Genomic DNA, 20,974 nt, shown 5'->3' on the forward strand with positions numbered 1-20,974 from the left:
GTTTAGAAGATTTCTATTTAAACAGTTTTTTTTTAAAAAAAAGTTTGTTGTTTAATACATTAAGCTTCAATTACACTAAAAATTCATCTTATTAATTCTTATTTAAAAAAAAACATTTATTTGGTATTAAACAGTTAAAAAAGTTTGTTGTTTAATACATTAAGCTTCAATTATACTAAAAATTCATCTTATTAGTTTTTATTTAAAAACATTTAATAAAACCATTATTTTATTTAAAAAAATGTTATTGTGCAAGGTATTGTACTGGAAAGTCAATAGGGATATTCAAAGCTAAATAGGACAAAATTGCTGCATCCAAGGTGTTTAAAATCTAATAGAAGACACATGTCATGTGTGCAAATAACCACAATATAAAAATATAAAACTGAAAACGGAATTCATAGAAGGGAAATATCACTTTCAGAGGGACATCCCAGAAGGCTTCATGGAAGAGATGACTTATGATCTAGAGCCCTTGAAGGTTAAGTAGGATTTCAATAGGCAGAGCTATCAGATAAGGACACATCCCAAAAATAAAGGACAATGTGAATAAGGTGGGAAAGTTCAACTTTGGTTGACTTCAGAATATCTATTTGGAAATAGTGTGAGACACTGGAAAGATAGAGTGAAGTCAGATACTAGAAGGAAACATACAAATGAGTTTTTGGTAGGTAACATGGGGTCCAGAATGTTTTTTGAGCAAAGGAGTGGTGTGTGTGTGTGTGTGTGTGTGTGTGTGTGTGTGTGTGTGTGTGTGCCCGCGCCCAATATATATGTATTTTGTATATACATGCAGGTAAGTGAATAGACTATTGGGCCTAGACACAGAAAGAATCACCTATAAATTCAAATTTGTTCTTAGACACTTACTTACTGTGTGATCTGGGCTGTTTGCTTTACAAAATGAGTTGGAGAAAGAAATGGCAAAACACTCCAAAGAAAATCCCAAATAGTATCATGAAGGATGGAAATGATTGTAATGATGGAACAAAAATGACAACAAATATATCTGTGTGTGTGTGTGTATGTGTGTGTGTGTGTGTATATACAGTCACATACATATCGCCACTCACATATATGTTCCTACCAAAGGAGATTCTTTAAAAAAAACACGCAAATGTCTGTGTGTATATGTATACACATGAGTATATATAAACATATATGTGACTATACATATAAACACATGCATACATATTGGACCCATCTCCCATAAGTTCATCTGGACCTTAAATGTCAAAGCCATAAATCCAGACAACCTGTACCTGCCCTGACTTTAACCAGTCACTGTTTGCTTATTTGCCACAGCTGTGTGGACTGAACTTTAGTTTAAGGGAACAGAGTGTCTGCTTTTTGAACACCTCCTTGGAAGCCAAAAATATTTGAGAGCTATGTTATTATTTAGAATGTAAGTTTCTTGAGTACAGGGAATGAATTATTTCTCTCTTTTTATCCCAAGCAGCTAGTACAGTGCCTGGCATGGAATACTTGCTGAATAAAAGATCATGAATTGATTGATAGTGGGAGGGAGGACTCTTACAACAAATGGTTATGATGTGGTATCTTCACATAGGAGTTGGTCCAGTATACGGCAAGTGGAATAACCTTTGGCACTCCTCTCATTTCTAGGAAGATTCCTTAGCTCTGTTATTTAGGATCAATAACAACTAGCATTCATGTGACACATTGAAGTTTACATGTTAACATCTCATTTAATTCTCAAAGCAATGCTGTGAGATAAGTAAGGTAGATGATATAGTGGTTAGAGCACTTGACTCGGAATCAGGATAAACCTGAATTCAAATCCCCCCAAATACTTAAGTGCTATGTGATCCTCATCATCTGTAAAATGAAGATTAAAATAGCACCTACTTCCTAGAGTTGAGCACTTTGCAAACCTTAAAATGTTCTTTCTTGGTCTCTGTCTCATCTGTGTCTGTCTCTCTGTATCTTTGTCTCTGTCTCTCTGTGTGTCTGAGTGTCTTTTTCTTTTCTCTCTGTCTCTGTCTTGCTTTTGTTCTCTCTACACACACACACACACACACACACACACACACACACACACACACACACACATTTTCCCTGTCTGATAGATGAAGAAACTGAGGTTGACTGAAGGTAAATGACTTGTCTAGTTTCTGAGACAGGATTTGAACTCATGGCTTCCTGATTATAAACCTAGCTAGCTCTTTATCCACTTAGCTGCTTATGTTCTGATCCTTTGTCAAACATCCTTCAGGATATGATTTAATAAATGCTAGGAGCTGAGAGAAATCATTAAATACTTGGAATGGTTTTTCATGCCTGGCTTCCCCTTCTTTTAGTTGTTAATGCCGGGCACATAAACCTTTCTGTTCTCCTTTTCAGCATTTGCCTCTTGCTCACAGCAAATACCAAATAACCTCAGAGCTTTCTCATTTGTAAGCTCAAATTTGTTACCATGTCATAAAACTTCAGACTGAGTCTTGAAGCAAAAGGACAATAAATAGTTTTATTAAAAAACAAGCAAACAAACAAACAGGTGAAAATGATGTGTCCAATAACCTGTCCCTAGCTGATCCCAAGACACTATCTGATTGGTTATCATTTGAAGGGCGGGGTGAAAAGACTACCTTTAAACACTGTGATTTAGGGCAGAGTGACAGCTGGGAGGGAACTCAGAAAAGGGAACAGGGAAATCACATGGGCCAGGGAAATCAATCCCTAAAATGGTCAAGAGAGCCAAATGTGTAGAGATGATTGGCACAGATGATGGAGAAAAATAAAAGGGAGGGTGAGGGCACAATTTGTGGTTGTGAAAAGGAAAGAGGATACGTCAGGTTCTCTTCTCCACTGTCCCAACCATGTCTGACGTCTGTCCCATCTGGGGACAAGGGAGCCACTGCCCATCAAACGGTGAAGTTGTTGAACAATTGAAACCAGATGTGTGTAACTTCAAAGTCAGAAGAGTGGTCACAGGGTAAGACTTTTCCAGCTGTGATCTTCTGAGGAAGGAGGTCGGCAGGGCTTTGAAATCAGAAGCTTGTCGCTGACCAGTCACCAGTGTAATTGGGGGGTGGAGGAAAGAGGAGGAGGGGGAGGGACGGAGACCACTTGCCACTGGGCAGCTGGTTGTAAACAGGGTTCCAGCTCCAAGATATACAAGTGTCTTCCTGCCTGGCTCCATAAATGAAGTCATCATGTGTCAATGGGAGAGATTCTATTTTGCACACATGAAAACTAGTACCAGAGGACTTGGAGGTAGGACCACCAGGTAGATTCATCTCCACCTTCTGTAACATGTAGGGATATATATTCCCAAGAGAAATGACTTTGTGGGCTTTCCTTTAATTTGAGGATGAGGGATGATAACAAGAAGCCTGATACTATCCTAGACTATTCTGTGGGTATTCTCCTTTGGGGTTTTTCTTACAGAAGCAGCTTAGTATTTTATACAGTACGTTCACCCCTAGTTGCTGAAAGATTTCACTCAGCCTTCCCAACATCCTTACTAGAGTAGAAGGGGACAGGTAGGACACAGGCCAGGAAAACTGAGGTACTGCGGTACCCAGCTGAGAGTAAGTAAAGGAAACCATAGTCTGTGTCCTGACAGTACCTGGAATCTGCTTAGCCTCAGAAACTTAAACCTTCCCCTTGCTCTAGCTAGACTGAGCCCCTTTTGGCAGACAGGGAAAAAAAAGAGAACTTAAGATCTACTGCCAGCCTTGGGGGAACAGGGTGGGGCCAGAGCCAGAGAAAAGGAGGGGATGGGTACACTTGCTCCCCCTACAACTCGACTAGTAGCTCTCAGCAGGCCTCCTCCTCCTCATTAGTGTGAATTAAAGAGCTCTACTATGTCTGGTGCTGCCCCAGAGATGAAGAGATGAACAAAGTCCCAGCCACAAGCTTGGGGTGAACCATGTTCCCTTTAAGCTCCCCACAACAGGAACCCTCAACTAGCAAATGCCTTTTACAGATGTGGCTTCTAAATGAAAATGAAGTCTCTTTACCACTGACATCTGGAGGCCAGATTCAGACTTAAACAGATTACTTTATTATTATGAGGTGGTTTCTTCCCTACTCCCTCTCCTTTTCTAAATCAACAGGAACAGCCCTTTAGCCTGAAGAGTCAGGATATAATTGAATTGGGATGGGTGCTGGGTTGTTGTTATTTGTTTTCAAGACTCTGAGAAAAATCTTGCTGAACCTGTGACTCACTGTCTGAAACACGAGCCCCACAAAATGGCCCGATGGCACCTCCATTCTTTGCAGAGGTGCGAAGTGCTCCACATTACATCAGATGGGGTTGATAAATTAGTTCTTTTGCTGAACTATTATTACTTTCCTTTCTTGTTTATTCTTTGGTCTAAGGGATAGCCCCTTGGGAGGCAGAGGCTAAGAAAAAATGCTGGGAAATGAAATTGATCTAAAAACAAAGGATAGCAATAAAAATTTAGTTTTAAAAATTGGCTAAAGTCTACAGATGGACTCTGGGCTTTAAGTTGGATAGGATTCTAATCCGGGTATGAATCTCCTCAATTTCTCCCCAGCCTAGGTCAGTGAATGAATGTTACTCTCTCAGGGCAATCTCAGGGAAGACTGAACCTTAGTAAACCTGGTTCAAGATAATTAGAAAGATGCAAGGAGCCTTACCTGTCCAGTCACAGCCCAGAATCTCCAGGCGCATCCCGATCCCAGCTGGCGACCACCTTTCTGGATATACCCGAATGTACTGGGCAGGAACGGGGTCAAACCTTCGGATGTCTGGAGTGTCGTAATGCATGTTCCCTTCAAAGAGCTGCAAGGAGAACAAAGATCATCTGATTCCTCCCCCACGTGCTTTATATTCTCTCCTTCTATACCTGATATGGTACAGGTATGGAATGATATTCTCAATGATTGACATTCTATGGAGCTCTCTTCACTGGGTCTTGTAATCAAAGGACCATAATTATTATGGGACAATACATTGAAGATACCTTAGAGAAACTCATTGTACAGATGAATAAATTGAAGTCCAGGAAATTTAAGTGACTCAAACTCTTAAGTCTTGAGCCAGAAGGTTCCCTCCTTTAAATGTGATCTCATTTTACAGAAGGCCCAAGGAAGGTATTGCTTGCCCACGGTCACATGGGTAGTAAGTATCAAAAGGAAAATTTGAGTCCAGTTCCTCATATTTCAGTCACTTAACCTGAGGTATACTCTGGAGTATCCCTGAGGTAAGGGGATGTCATGGGCTTACACATCTTTGACATCTGTGTAGACTTAGGGCATTCTATCCATCCTCTCAAAGTCTCAGGGTTCAAGGAGATTAAGTCATATTCAATATACACACCAGAATCTGAATAAATCTCATGCTGAAATTTGCTGGAGGAAATAAAAGTAAGTTTGACAGGGTCTGACTGCTTGAGAGTTCTTTATGTTTTGAAAATGGACTTTCTCTTCTAATGCTGATTAGCCAAACAACCAATTTCTTTGTGCAAAAGATCACAGAACCACAGGCATAGAGTTAGAAGGAATCTCAGTAGGCATCTGGTCCAACCTGCTCAGCCTAGATCCTTTATAGAAGAAAATAACTGATCTATAGATTCCTACTCATTCAAGTAGTAAGAAAAAGAGTGGGGATTTGAACTCAGGTTCTCAGATATTTTTTTTTTTCCTTTTGGCTGTACCCTCTAACCTCCCATGAAAATCTTGCCCAAGCTTTGAGAGCATATCCTTAGAAATTACTCTGACATCCTAGACAAAAAGGAGTTCTCCCATTTTGGTGGGGTCGCTATTGGGGAGACAGGATGGGAAAGAGGAAAAGGGAAGGTGAAAGGTGGGTGTGGGTGTTAATCAGCGATATCAATCCATGTGCTTTGCTGGCATATTCAGGCACCTGGAATCGGTTTACATCTCCTTTATTATTATTATTTTTTTTTTTTCAAGAACAGATCGCCCCTGTGGGCCTTGGGAACTTACTCCCAGATGGAGGCAGTTGGCCACTTTCTCTGTTCACAAGGAAGAATCTAACCATAGCTAAAATCATCTCAATTCCCATGTCTCCAGAGGGGCCCAGGAGAAGCTGTGGTCAGTCCTCTGTAGCAATGCCTGAAGCTTGTGGTGGACAGTTTGCTGTGGTTCGGGTTACCGACCCATAAATTCTGCCAAGATCCGGGAGTTATGAGTTTGGAATTTACATCAGTGTTCCCAAACCTCCACCCCACCCCTGGCCTCAGTTTTTGGAATGGAAACATTCGCAGAACAGAGGAAGTTGAATACAGACCTGTTCTCTCTCTCCTGTCTTTCTTGGGCCCCTTAATTTTCAAAAGGTTTAAAAAGCAACTGAAAAATCAGCCAGCCCAAAGGGAAAAAGCAGATAAATGTTCTTTCTCTCTCACAAAAGAAACCCATTTTACGAGCTCATCACCAGGGACTTTCCTTTTTTCCTTGAGAATAAAGCCAACCTTCATTTCTCAGAGGCAAAGAGCTGTGAGATTAGTGACCTTGACTTCCAGCCCAGATAAAATTTGTCTTTGGAAGATTATTTGACCGTCCGCTTTGATATGGGAATGGTAGCGATAGAACCAATCAGGATCACCAGGGGAATGGGAAGAGGTATACTGATCAACAGGCATGGCTAGATGGCACAATAAATAGAGCACCAGGTCTGGAGTCAGGAAGATCTGAGTTCAGACAGATCCTGGGCAAATCACTTACCCCTGTTTGTCTCAGTTTCCTTATCTGTAAAATGATCTGGAGAAGGAAATAGCAGAGCACTCCTGTATCTTTACAAAGGAAATCCCAAATGGTATCACAAAGAGTTAGCCTTGACTGAATAATACCAACAATGACATACTAATGGAGAAAAAGAGTTGTTTCTGATGCTCTATCCTTATCCTGTACTTCAAAACCTCCTCTCGCTTGCATTTGTTTGTCTGTGGGCTAAATGGCACAACCTGGCCAGAAAGTAGAACAACCTGAGTTCAAATCCTGCCTCAGAGACATATTGTTACTCTGGATAAGTCACTTTATTTCCATCTGTCTCAGTTTCCTTCACTGCAGGAATTTAGATAACTAGAGCTACCTAGATCAGGCATGTCAAGCTCAAATAGAAGAGGCCACTAACTCTTCGTAATGATCCCTGGCTATCCTTAACTTAGAAAACCACATATTAACATTATTTGTGTTCTACTGTATTTTTATTTTTTTGGTTAACTTTCCCAATTACATTTTAATCTGGTTCCTTACTACCACCACTGGGAAATTTTGCACATGTGACACTCTGATCTGGAGAAGTGACCCACTCCTGAAGTATTCCTCCCTCTTTGGTTAGAATTTGTGAATTTTCTTTACCTTAGGTTGTAGGGATCTTGGATCCTCTATGTACTCCCAGTCCTTTCCATTCAAACTGTACGACACCTTGAACTTGCGCACAAAAGCTCGGGCCTCCACAGCAGTGATGGAATCCCCACCTCGAGCTCCCTGGATGATGACCCCTTTCACTGTCTTAGGCACTCCCAGATCCACCTGTAGCCACTCTTCCCCAGGCTGAGCCTGTGGGATGCGGGGGAACCAGCCTGAGCGGCTGCTCACCAGACGGGCCACGCTTGGACTCCAGAGGTATTCGCGAGTGGAGGAGGCTGTGATCTGGGAGTCTGCGATCAGGCCAGAAAGCATTCCCAGCATATTCGAGCAGGGTGCATCTGCAGAGAGAGCGGGAGTGAGAAAAGTGCAAAGTGTCATTTGCTTGAGTCATTGTTGACATCCCACAGGCAGAGTACCATCCCATAGTGTGGATGTATCAGGATTCAAGACAGGGCAAGGGAGCAGATGAAGTGCTGGGCAGAGTTCTAATCCCACTCTCTGACACGAACTCTGTGACTAAGGGTAAATCACTTAGCCTTAATTTCTTCAACTCTAAAATGACTAGATGCTAGCTTCTGAAGCTGCTTCCAGCTCTAAATCAATGCTATGAAATGTTTTCCTAGACCAATAAGCAAGCAAAGGCATGATGTAATCAGAATAGCATTGGGTCTAAATCTGAGGAGATCTGGGTTCCATTTACTGGCTATCTGACTTGGGAAAAGTCATTTAAAAAAATCTCTCTAAGCCTCAGTTTCCCCATCTGTAAAAGAAAGATAATTATATGAATATTCACAGAATTGTGAGAAAATTTTGTTAATGCATTAAATGTGTAAGTTGTTTATTATTATTGTTGTCATTATGCATGAATACTCAATAAAGCATCACTTTAGGCTGCACCAGCCCTTACAGAGCACACCCTCCTCTGAAATCCTATGTACTTATCATCAGCACAGGACAGTTCAGTCCTTAATTGTTCTTTACTTCAAAAACTGTTGCCTGAATGCTATAGAATTAAAATGACCACTGGCCCCAAATGATGGGTCTGAGAAGGTGCCCAGCTAGGAGAATGAGCACAAAAATACTTCAAATCATGTCTGATATTGTGAACGTGCATTGTTTTATTGCATTTTTGTTCTTTATAAGGGATCACTCCCTAAAGATGAGGGGAGGAGTCCATCAAGAAATGTAGGTGATGGAAAACCAAAAAGGACTCCATAAATTTATCTTTTAAAAACTGTTCTGGTATTTGGACTGACCCACTCGTGAATCAGCACAGATACAGAAAAGGTGAGAGAGGTCACTGACTTGCTGAGGGCTCTGGGAAGAACCCCCTGGACAGCAGGATGGCTTGATTGTGTCACCTGCCTCCCAAAGCGTCATTTGGGCAAAGAACTGAACAAAAGAAGAACAGAGGAAGTGGAGGCAAAGTAGGCTGATCTTACCTGTAATTCGGCAGCCAAAGAGCTCGAGCCTCAGAGCGATGCCCGTGTGCCAGGTCTGAGGGCGGATTCTGATAAATCGAGTCAGCACCGGAGTATGAATCTTGTTCAAAACCACTTCAGTTGCATCATTGTTGGCTTGAAAGACCTAGAACATGAAACCAAAATGTGCTATTCAAATCTATTTTTTTTAACTTAGCTACACATTGTCACTGTGTGACATGGGACAAGTCTCTTCATTTTCTCTGCAAAGCGGGGGATGGGGTTGGACTAGAAAGTTTTTGAGCTCCCTTTCATCTATGATCTATGAGTCTATGAATCTGAAAAGCTTTCACTGACCTTTACTTCCCACAAACCCCAAATGTTATAAGTGTTTCTTTTCCACCATGAAAAAATACTTATTTTTCATATCTTCTCTAACTTTAAAACAATAAATTGTTTTCACTAAAAACTTTCAGAGAGGAAAATTTCATCCCTGAGCTGGGAAGGTTTAGCTCAAAAGGAAAGCATTTTAGAAAACATAAACAAACAACATACAGACTTAAAACGGAGAAATATCCAGAAACCTGAGAAACAGTCAATGTGATTCCTTTTGAGGAGAGCAGACTCTGTCCCCTTACCTGAATTGGAGTTTAGCTTTCCGATGTGCAAGAAGATATACACATGTGACACAACACAAATATATACAAAGATACAAACACGCAAACATGTAGCTATACACCTTTTTTGGGGGGGGGGGCAGTTGGAGTTAAGTGACTTGCCCAGGGTCACACAGCTAGGAAGTGTTAAGTGTCTCAGGCCAGATTTGAACTCAGGTCCTCCTGAATTCAGGGCTGGTGCTCTATCCACTGCACCACCTAGCTGCCCCTAGACTACACTTTTAGAGACACATGCGTGTCAATAAATTCACATATAGATATTGACATACAAACAGAATTAATGACATAAATGCAGATATACACAAATATGCAGAGATAGAATTTAACTTTCCTAAGATATACACATATGACAAACACACACAAAAATATACAAAAATACAAACATGCAAAAATGTGGACATGGACTTTTAGAGAGACGTGAATGTAGATATATTCACATACAAATACCGACACATAAATTAGTAACTTGAATGCAAATATAGACATGTACAAGTGCTCACAAAGCCACAACCCTACTGTTATAGACCCGCAGATAAAGATTCACACAGAGATGCCGAAGTACATATAAATGCTAAGACACAGACACAAATCCACACAGATACAGATACAATCAAGTATAGAGATACACATAGATACATGTAAACACATAGAGACACATGAACACAGAGATACATACTGAGACAGATACATCGATACATATACACAAAGCACAGAGATACAGCCACACACAGACAGATACAGATAGAAACATATGGATAGGGATGCACACACAAACACGCGCACAAATTCATACACATCTTCGCCAACACACAGATGTACACACATCTACATGTCTGGCATCCTAAAGAATTAACATAGCACTTCATGGAAGGCCCTATCCAATCCTTTCTATAGTTGGATACATATTTCCCCAGCTCCTACACAAATCCATGAGTGTGAGGATGGAGAACTGTCTCAGTACTTTCCCTCTTCCCACCCCCTCCAACCAGCACATTAAATGCTCTCTTTAGACTTTGTTTCACAGTCAGATGTCCAAGCGACCCCTCCATGCCCAGCCTCCCTTCCTTCTGGAGAAGTCACCTCCAGGTAATGAAATCCATCCCTGTCCCCATCTGACCAATATGCATCTTATGGGAGGAAAGGCTTTTTGGGGCAGCTTCTGATTCAACATGGTAGAAGCCAACTCCTAACTTACCAGATGGCCAGAATCAATAACTACCATATGGACCGTATGTTTTTTCTGTGTGTGTGCTCTCTTGTGTTTTTTTTTTTTAAACTAACTGGGGTAAGTATACTTCTGTTTCTGTCTTGGTTTTCAGGGCTTCGGGGTAGATAAAGCAAAAACAACAACAATAACAAAACAAAACCCCTACCTAAATCCTAGAGCCAAACTATCTAATTTGCATGTCATTTAAAATGAGTTCTCCATATTCCACAATGATCAACACTGGGATGCTAAAGCCATTTCTTTTTGGAGAGGAAAAGCTGGATGCTCCAATTTCTGCTTCTTAGAATATGACAGACTTCCAGGGCATTGATGGGACTGCAGCATTATTTGTTTCAAGTCAGTGGTTTCCTAGACACTGGGGATAGTTACCTGGCTCACACTGCTTTCTTGAACCTTATGGAGCTGCCAGTCACTGAAACCTTAATGTCTCTGGGTAGGAATGGTTTTAAGTGGAAGTAGTGGGCATATCATGTAACTGATTGGCAGTCTGTCTCTAGCAAGGGGCAATAATTGAGCCATAAGAGAGCCTTGGATTACAGGGAAAACAGGAGGAACAGAAGCTGAAATTAAGCTTTTCTCTGGCTAATCCACTTACTTTAGGGCTAAAGGTAACACCTAACAATAGAGAATTTCTTGACAAGTACACTAGGAAATGCATCATTTTGTAAAATACTCATAACTTGCTATTTGGCAAAGTCAGAACTAAAGTGATAGTTATCATGAAAGTTACCTGCTGTGGGGTATGTGTTGTACGTGGAATATCAAAATAAATAAAACCATTCCCTCTTAAATAAATGGTCAAAAATATGTATAGGTAGTGAAATGAAAACAATCAGCCACCATAGAAAGATTATTTAAATCAATAATGAGAAATACAAATTAGAACAACTCTAAGGCTTCACCTCTTACCTAGCAGATTGATGAAGATGCTAAGAAAGTAAAGATGATAATTGTTGGAAAAAACTATGGGAAAATAGACAGACTTGTGTACTGTGAGTGGGGCTACAAATAGACTGCTCTGAGAAAGAATTTGGAATCATACTGGAAAAGACACTAAAATATACACTCTCTTTGGTCCCAGCAATACTACTACTGGGCAGATACTCCAAGAAGGTAAAAAACAAAAGAAAAAATATTGTTTATACAAAAATATAGCCTTATTGATGATGATAGCAAAAACCAAAAAGGAAGCATATGGATAATAAAATTGCATCACATCAAAAATATGATGGAGAAGTAAGAGAAATTTTGGCGGGTTTGTATGAATTGGTACAAAACAAAGTAAGCAAAAGCAAGAGGACAAATTAGATCAAGATCATAAAAATGTTAAGGGAAGCAACAATGAAAGATATCAATGCAGTGGACCACCAACTTCAGAGGACCGATGATAAAACCTAATTTTCTTCCCTCAACAGACAAGTGGCAAACTCTAGGTATGTGGCAAGTATGGTTGTCAGATGTGGTCAATGTATTGGCATTGTTTGTTACATGGGAGGGTCATTAGAAAGTGACAGCAATGCAGAAATTAAATATTTGGGTTTTTTTGGGGGAGAGAGAGAGAGAGAGAGAGAGAGAGAGAGAGAGAGAGAGAGAGAGAGAACACAATCAATGAAGTTTTCTTTAAAGCCAGAGAAAATGAAACAAAGAGAACTGACTTTCTTTTTTTTTATTCTTTTATTCATTTTTATAGGCATACATATTTATACAATTATCTTGCTGCACAAGAAGAATCAGATCAAAAAGAAAAAAATTGAGAAAGAAAATAAAATTCAAGCAAACAACATAAAAAGTGAAAATTCTATGTTGTGATCCACACTCGGAGAACTGACTTTCTTGAGAGAAATAAAAGGCAGAGTAAAAAGGAAAATCTTTATCTCTTTCTTCCTAGCATAAAGTCCATTCTCACAAAGATACTGACCTTTTACCTGTCTACAATATTGCTACTCTCCAGTTGCCTTTTCCAAATGATGATTTCACTGTCTTGCTATTAATAATGAAGGAACATGGAGGAAAGAGGAGATAAGAAAAGTAGGGGCAAGAAAAGGGGATTATAATTGACTTCCCCTCTATAAGATGGAATGAGGGAACCCTGAATTCTATAAATTCTCAATAACTAATCATAATTTGATGATGAAGGGAGGGATGATGCAGTCAGAGAAAGCCCTGGCCCTCACTATCACCCTGGTTTCACATCTGTGTTGGTTAGTGCACATTATAGTTTTGAGAAGGATGAAGGAATTTTGCCTGCAGACAAGAGACATTAATGCAGCTCTCCTAGAATCTAAGTTGCTGAGGCAGAGATATTCTTTTTTTTTTTTTTTCTTTTTTGGCAAGCCTGGGATGAATTCAGCACCATATCCCCAAAGGGTGTTGTCAGCAATCAATGCTACCAGGAATACTCTGTTCCCCAAAGATGTTGGACTGGGTGCTGATCTGTATGTGGGGCCTTCATTAGGTTGGTGCTAAGTAGCCTTAGAAAGAAAAAAAAAAGCTTTGTTTGCAAATGTGAGTATGTAATTGAAGTTTTGAGCAGATCTGAACTTTAACAGAGCTACTAATCTGGAGCATATATATCACGCTGGTACCGTTTAGAAACACAGCATGGCTTATGTGTTTTTAATATCCTATTTTATCCTATTTGACCCCCCTCTTTGGCAGTCTTGGCAGCTAACACCAAACACCATTCCCCTCCCAACCTTCCTCAAACCCCCTTAAGTGAGGGAATGATTGCTACTTCAGACTGGGGTACAGTGATATAGGATGTATGCATGTCAGGCTCTGGGGGCTGGACGGTGGGTATGTATGCCTGCACATTTCAGTGTTGGCCTATGATTGTGGTCAATGTGGACATAAGTGTTTTCAATGTTAGGGCTGCTCCTGAAGAATGTTTATACCTGTAAGACTGACCTCTGTATTCATCAGGAAACTAATATAACAGGCAACATAGCCTAATGAATAGAGGGCTAGTCTCGGAAAAGAAAATTATCTGAGTTCGGCTTCTACTGCCACTACTTGCCAAATTACTTAACCAATTTCAGGGCTCTGGGATAACTCATTCTCTAAGACTTGAAGTTAGACAAATTGCTGTAGGAATGTAGGAATGTGGAACTCCCTATATTGATGAAATGAGAGGAAGGAAAGAAGAAAGAAAGAAAGGAAGAAAAGAAGGAAGGAAGGAAGGAAGGAAGGAAGGAAGGAAGGAAGAAAGGAAGGAAGGAAGGAAGGAAGGAAGGAAGGAAGGAAGGAAGGAAGGAAGGAAGGAAGGAAGGAAGGGAGGGAGGGAGGGAGGGAGGGAGGGAGGGAGGGAGGAAGGAAAGGAAAGGGAAGAGAAGGAAAGGGAAGGGAAGGGAAGGGAGGAAGGAAGGAAGGAAGGAAGGAAGGAAGGAAGGAAGGAAGGAAGGAAGGAAGGAAGGAAGGAAGGAAGGAAGGAAGGAAGGAAGGGAAGGAAAGGAAGGAGGGAAGGAAAGGAAGGAGGGAAGGAAGGAAGATTGAAAGAGAGATTTGGACTTGATCCATCAACTCACAATCATAAATTGAAAGCTGGAAGGGACCTGAGAAGACATCAAGCCTTACTCACTCATTTTACAGATAAGACACACAGAGATTAAATGACTTATTCAGGATCATACAGATGTTGTCTGAAGTGAGATTTGAACATGGCCTACAAATCCAGTACCCTGTCCACAACAGAATCTTGACTAATCTGAGTCACAGAGTTTATTTTAAAACTTCCCTCCCCCTACTTTTTCCCCATTGAGGAATCTTCCACTCCAGGAACAAATCTAAAAAATGTTTTAAACCTTTTTGTTTTGAGTTGTTTGTTTTTGTCTGGGTCCTTCCCAATTTTGTTCTTACTTTTGGTTTCTTCAGATTTAGATCTGTTCTCTGCTCCATGTGCTGCCCACTCACCCACTTGTGCTGACTTTAACTTCATTATACCTTTCCCCAGCCCTCAGAGTTCCAGTCCTCTGCTTTCTTAGTGAGCTGGGGCCTGCTTCATGTGAAGACTTTTCTAATCTAACTCACAGCCTGAGCTGCAGCTTCCCTGGGGCAAGAGAAGCTTTTGTCTAGTTACAAAAATCATCTCCATTAATACACAGCTCCCCAAAGCACAAATATCCCATGGACAAGGATTGCTCTGGATACATGTGGGTATATAGGCTCCAAGTAGGCCCTAACCCATTATATGGGTTCAATAAATAGTAAAAACATACCTTGTTGACAGTTTCATTCAATAATAGTTCAAATTATTAATAACTAAGAGTAATGAATGACAAAGCCTCAGTCCTTACATATTATCTTTCACCCAAAGATATCAAAGCACAATTTATGTGAATCCATTTTTTTATGAAATATTAAGCAGTTTCTATTTCTTTTGACCCAATGGATTTATAAGGTCTCTATTTTTCTCCCTGCATCTTCCCTATTTATAGCTGGTAAATGCCATCATATATTATACATCTTTATGATTTTCTTAGTGCTTCTGTGGTTTTAGAATCACCTCTCCTATTTTTTTTTTCTGATCAAATTCTTTTAGATGGGCTCTTGGCTTCTGAACTAGTCATTATAAGGTAAAGGTTGTGTGCCTGAGGAATGGTGCCAGAAAGCTGATTTTATTCCCTGCTCCCTTTACTGATTCACTGAATCACTGTGGGCAAATCGATAAACCTCAAATGCCTCAGCTTCTCCTTCCAAACATATAGTTGGTAACAGACTCAAAAATAAACAGTCAAATTTACCACCATTCCCTGCAAGGCCAACTAGGCCTGTGAAACCCAGTGAGGGCTAAATTATGGGTAAAAAAATAAGGTTCTGAATTTAAGTCAATATAACATGCTTTTATTAAACCCCTACTGTGAATGAGGCATTGTTTTAGGTTCTGGGGAATCAACAGCAGAAAGAAAGAAAGGAGAAAGGAAGGAAGGAAAAAAGGAAGGGAGGAAGGGAAACTCTGAGGGGGGAAAGGAAGGAGAAAGGAAGGAAAGTAGGTAAAGAGAGAGGAAAGAAAGGAACAAGTTCCTGTACTCAAGAAGCTAACATTTTAATAGAGGATAGAACTAAAAGATGAATAGAATGAGGATTAAAACCATTAAAACCCAAGTGTTATCTTATTGCTTAAAGAAAAAAAAAGCAACTTTATATCTATGATTATAAAATCAACTGACAGTAATATTAAATCTAAAATCAGTGGAGTGTGATAACATGCAAACATAAAGAACAAATTTTGACAAATATACTTTTTTAGACATCTAATTTTTTTTACTAGCAAAAAAGAATCAGAAGTCACGGAGCATACGCATTCTTGTTAACTTTAAATTAGAACATCCTAAAATTGATTCTTCATTCCCCAAAGAAAAAGAAAGGGAGGGCAAAAGTGTGAATTTACTCCCTAAGCAAGATAGCAAGTGGAGGAGGTAGTGGTAACTATATTTTAGTTAACAGGTCATATTTTGAAAAAATCCAATATGGTGTGATGTACTCAAAAAGATTTCCTTCAATTACATCTCAGTGAACAGGATATAAACAGGATAATTCAGGATACAAAGTAGATTGGCTAATCCATTTTGTGCCTCATTGAATTTTAAATGTAATCCAGCATTTTCCAATTGATTTTTTGAGAACTTTGGTTGATATTCAGTTAGAGAAAATTGGGAAGTCAGTGGTGTCTCACTGATTTTCTCATTTATACCAATGAGTGCCCCATCTGATTATTAAATTGGTCAATATTTAATAAAAGTAGTTTGGATAGAGCTCCATCATATAGGACAAAAAAAATCAACATTCTTTACTACGGTTCTGAGTCCATAATCAAATAGCTTTTTAACATAAGACTATTTAAATCCTATATGTTTTAATGAATCATCTTGTAAAAGAAGCCAAAGATACCACACAGTGAAGCCTGCAAGGGCACCCTTTTGCCATAACCAATCTCATTGTAATTAAGAATGTGAAATGTAATAATTTTGCCAGCTTCTCCATGAATAAAATTCAATTTATTTTAAGCTTTCTTCTGCCCCTAATGTGCCTCTTCTCCAAGCCTAATTCTCAATCTCCCTGTTTCCCAATCCCCATTATCTAGTGCTCTCTTTAGTCCCTCAATCCTGAAGTCATCTCTAGGTTCCCTGGGGCTGTCCCGCCATGGTTTATGGAAGTTTTCAAGATACCTAAAATATAGGTCTCAAAAGATACCATTTATCACTCTTCCAATGTTGTGATGATAAATCTGGAAGGTAGTAACATCTTTCAATCATCTGCACAGTACAGGATGGTATAGTATTTCCTTTAGCTCTTTAGATGAGTTGATGTTAGATTAAAAAAAAAAAGACTTCTTAATTACAGAGGTTCAAAGTGGGTAATGAGTTCATCATCCCTGGAGAACTTCAATAAAAGGTTGGATGATCACTTGGAAACATTGTAAAGGGAATTCTGCTCAGTTTGAGGGTTGGATTGGAAGATCTTTGAGATTTCCTTCCAGTTTGGAGTTGCTATTATTCTAGGATCCCTTTTCCCTTAAACTCTCATCCCTGTCCAGCTCAGCCTTATTTTTTATCCGCTTTCATCTCTTTCCTAGCCTATTTCCAAATATGGACATCTCCGACATCTTCAAACTTTTTTTCTATTTTCTTTTCAAATTAAGTGAAGTCTGGCGACAACACAGCCTTCAAAGCCCTCTCCATTGGAGCCTTCCTATCCCACTTTCACAACTCCCAGGAAGGGCTGACATGCTCTTGTATAGTTATAGCTACTTCCAAACCTTTGTTCTGCCATCATCAATCAAGGCCTTTCTCCTCCCAGTGATGGTGAACTCATTAACCCCCTGAGGCAGCCATTCTGCCTTTGAAGAGCTCTACTTGTTAGAACGATTTTCTTTAGATTGAATCTGACATCACCTAATCGAAGGAGGAACAAGCTACTGTATCATCCTGTATGAATGACTGGCAGATGTTCCTGCCTTACAGATGCATCCAATGTTTCCCAATTCTACTAGAACTTTCTCCTAACTTTCTCAATGAGTTTGAGACCCGGGTCCTGGTCTTCTCTCCACTTTTCCTATATCATCTGGAACTTCAGTGTACATATTCAACACACATTCTAATCCTCTGACTCATAGTTCCTTGACTTCCTCGATAATCTCTACCATCACCATTTTGCTATAGCTACTAACTGGTCATTCTTCAGGCCATATCATCATTTAGAAATGTTTTCTTGTTCAGTCACTCTTCATGGTCCCATTTGGGGTTTACTGGGCAAAGATATTAGAGTGGCTTGACATTTCCTTCTCCAGATGAGGAAACTGAGGCAAACAGGGATTTGTCCAGGGTCATACAGCTAAGAAGTGTCTGACTTCAGATTTGAACTTAGCTCTTCCTAGCTCCAGACCTGATGTGATGCTCTATCCACTGCACTATCTCATCACTCACCTAGAAACACCTCACTTCTGAAACTTTGAATTCAGAAATTCCCTTATTGCCACAGTCTCCTGTCCTTTTGCCTCTATTCCTATTGAACTCACACTTTGTACTCTTTCTCATCACCATCCTGATTCTCTGTTTTCTCTAAGAAGTGTTTCTTTGTCTACTTAGAAGATTTGTCTTTGTACTTTGCCCTTGTACTCTTCTACTCCATCATCCACCCACAGAGAAATTTTCCAAAGTCCTGCCTACCTTTGACCCCTCTTCTCCCTTGATTGTGACAATGCCTTTCTCATAATGAGCTCATCTGCTACCAGGGCTTGTACTATCATTTCTCTGAAAGTAAGGCTCAAATTTAGATATAGCACAGGCTCTGGATCCGCTCTCCCAATTATATATATATCTCCAGCTACAATCTCTCTCTTATGCTCCGGAGCCCCATTGCAACTGTCTAGCAGATACTCCACCTGCATGGAGGTCCTGCCAGCATCTCAAACTCAATATATCATTACCTTTTAGACAAAACCCACTCCTCTTTCTGCATTCCTTAATTTGATTTGTGATATCACCCATGTTCAAATACTTGGTGCTATTTTTTAAACTCTTTTCTTTCTCCCTTGGTCCCAACATCTAGTCATCAAATGCTAACATATGACCTCTATTATCTCTCTTAAATATATCGTCTCCACTCCATTCTCACTGCCCTCATTGTAGTCTTGGCCCTTGATATTTCTCACTTGTACTATTAGAGTTTCCCAATTAGTCTCTCTACCTTCAATATTTCTCAAAATCTCCCCAAACACTCGTGATTGTCAAATTAGTCTTCCTAATACATAAATCTTGTAATGTCATTCCAATACTTAAAAAACTTGAATGATTCTGTTTTGCCTGTTGAATGAAGTCCAAGCTTTTACTCTGATCAAACCCTCCATAATCCAGTTTTGGCCCGCCAATTCCCACATGTAGCTCATACTTTGGCAAAAATGTACTACTAGCCATTGGATTAACTAGTCTGTAAACATGCTGTGTGTTTTCCCACCTCCATGCCTTTGCTGACACCTTATCCTATACCTAGAATGTCCTCCCTCCCAGTTATGGGGATGGCGACATTCTTCTAATGCCTCTACCTCCATGAAGAGTAGGAGAATATCCATCTACTTTTGATGAGATCAAGTTACCAGGCTTACAAAATGCATCCCATGGTTCTTTAAGAACTGGCATAGATGATAACTGAGCCACAGTCAAAGAACACATCTGAGGCACAGAAGAGAGCAAAAGAAATTCTATAACATTGGAAAAGGACAAACATTGAGCCTCTATTCAAAAAAAGGAGAGAGAATAGAATTTACAGATTGTAGACTAATAAGTTTGATTTCAACATCTGGCAAAATTCTAGAATCTATGATTAAAGGGTGTTTGGGGAACACGTAGAAAAGGATGAAGTGATCAGAAATAATGAGCATGACCTCATTAAGAACAGGTCATCCCCCTAAAAGCTTTCCTTTCTGTTTTGACACAGTTATTAGACTGAAAAGTCAGGGCAATGCTACAGTTATAGTTTACATGGATTTCAATGAAGGATTTGATAACGTCTCATTAGATAGAGTGCTGGACCTGAAGTCAAGAAGACTCATCTTCCTGAATTCAAATTTGACTTCAGATGCCTATTAGCTATGTGATCTTGGGCAAGTATCAGTCCTGTTTGCCTCAGTTTCCTTGTCTGTAAAATGAGCTGAAGAAAGAAATGGCAAGCCATTGCCAAGAAAACCCTAAATGGAATCACAAAGGGTCAGGCATGAGTGAAAGAAATGAACAACAACTCATACTATTTCTGTGGAGAGAAATATGGACTATGGCACAATTAAGTGGGTTCTGAATGAGGAGAGTAAAAAAAAAAGGGGAGGAAAGCATTTAATGCGCTAAGCACTGTACTAGTGCTTTACAAATTGTATCTCATTTTGGTCCTTATAACAACCTTGCAAAACAGGTGTTGCCATTCCCATTTTACAGTTAAGAAAACTGAGGTAAACAGACTAACTGACTTACCTAGGTCACACTCTGTCACACTAATGCCAACTCTGAACTCGATATCTTCTGATTCCAGATTTAGCACTCTATCCACTCCTCCACCCAACTTCTTCTAACAGCCAGCTAGCCTCCAGTCATTAATGTTTTTGACTTCAACTTGGAAGGTTTCTAGAATGCTCCAGGGATTTGTACTTGGCCTTGAACTATTTAACATTTTTATCAAAGACTTAGATAAAGGTATAGCTGTCAAATCTATCAAACTTGGAGATGAACAAAGCTGGGAGGGGGTAATTAATATGCTAGATAATGGTCAGAACCCTAAAAGATTTTGACATTAGACTAGAACAGTAGGCCAGATATAATAAAATAAGATGAACCAAGAAAAACTTAAAAGTTTTCTATTTGGGTTATAGAAAAACTCTACTTCAGAAGTTCATACTGAAACAATATTTCTAAGGGGGAAAATGGTGATCTTAGTAAACTCTAAGCTCAATGAATCAATAGTGGGATATAGTAGCCAAAAAGCCAATATTATCTTGGGTTAGCATTAAGACAACTAAATGTTTAAAATGAGAGAAATGGCAGTCCCTTCCACTTCATATGTCTTGGTATTTGATTCTGAGTACCCCAGTTTAGAAAGGATACTGACAAGAATATCTAGGAGGGTGACAAAGTTAGAGAAGGGTCTTGATATTATTATTTATTATTATTATTATTAATAAAAGTGGGAAAAGAAGTAATAGCTAATAGCGCTTTAAAGTTGGATAAAAATGGTGACATTGTTATATTAGATATATTATGGCATATATTTTATAACATATAACATATGCATTGTATACAATCAACATATTTTATAACATATTGCATATGTTTTCTAATTTT

The 20,974-nt window shown here is 39.5% G+C and overlaps 1 protein-coding gene across 4 annotated transcripts in view; it reads right to left on the reverse strand.

Annotated features, from left to right (window-relative positions):
- NRP2 (neuropilin 2) overlaps window positions 1-20,974 on the reverse strand; it is a 142,633-nt gene that overhangs the window by 58,418 nt on the left and 63,241 nt on the right. For all 4 annotated transcript variants that reach the window (XM_074298952.1, XM_074298950.1, XM_074298954.1 and 1 more), the window contains exons 8-10: window positions 8,769-8,913; window positions 7,315-7,664; window positions 4,630-4,774 (exon numbers count right to left, since the gene is read on the reverse strand). In XM_074298952.1, the coding sequence (XP_074155053.1) occupies window positions 4,630-4,774; window positions 7,315-7,664; window positions 8,769-8,913 (640 nt within the window). The remainder of the gene's footprint in view (window positions 1-4,629; window positions 4,775-7,314; window positions 7,665-8,768; window positions 8,914-20,974) is intronic.

This window comes from Sminthopsis crassicaudata, chromosome 3 (assembly GCF_048593235.1).
Source record: "Sminthopsis crassicaudata isolate SCR6 chromosome 3, ASM4859323v1, whole genome shotgun sequence".
Taxonomy (NCBI): Eukaryota; Metazoa; Chordata; class Mammalia; order Dasyuromorphia; family Dasyuridae; genus Sminthopsis; species Sminthopsis crassicaudata.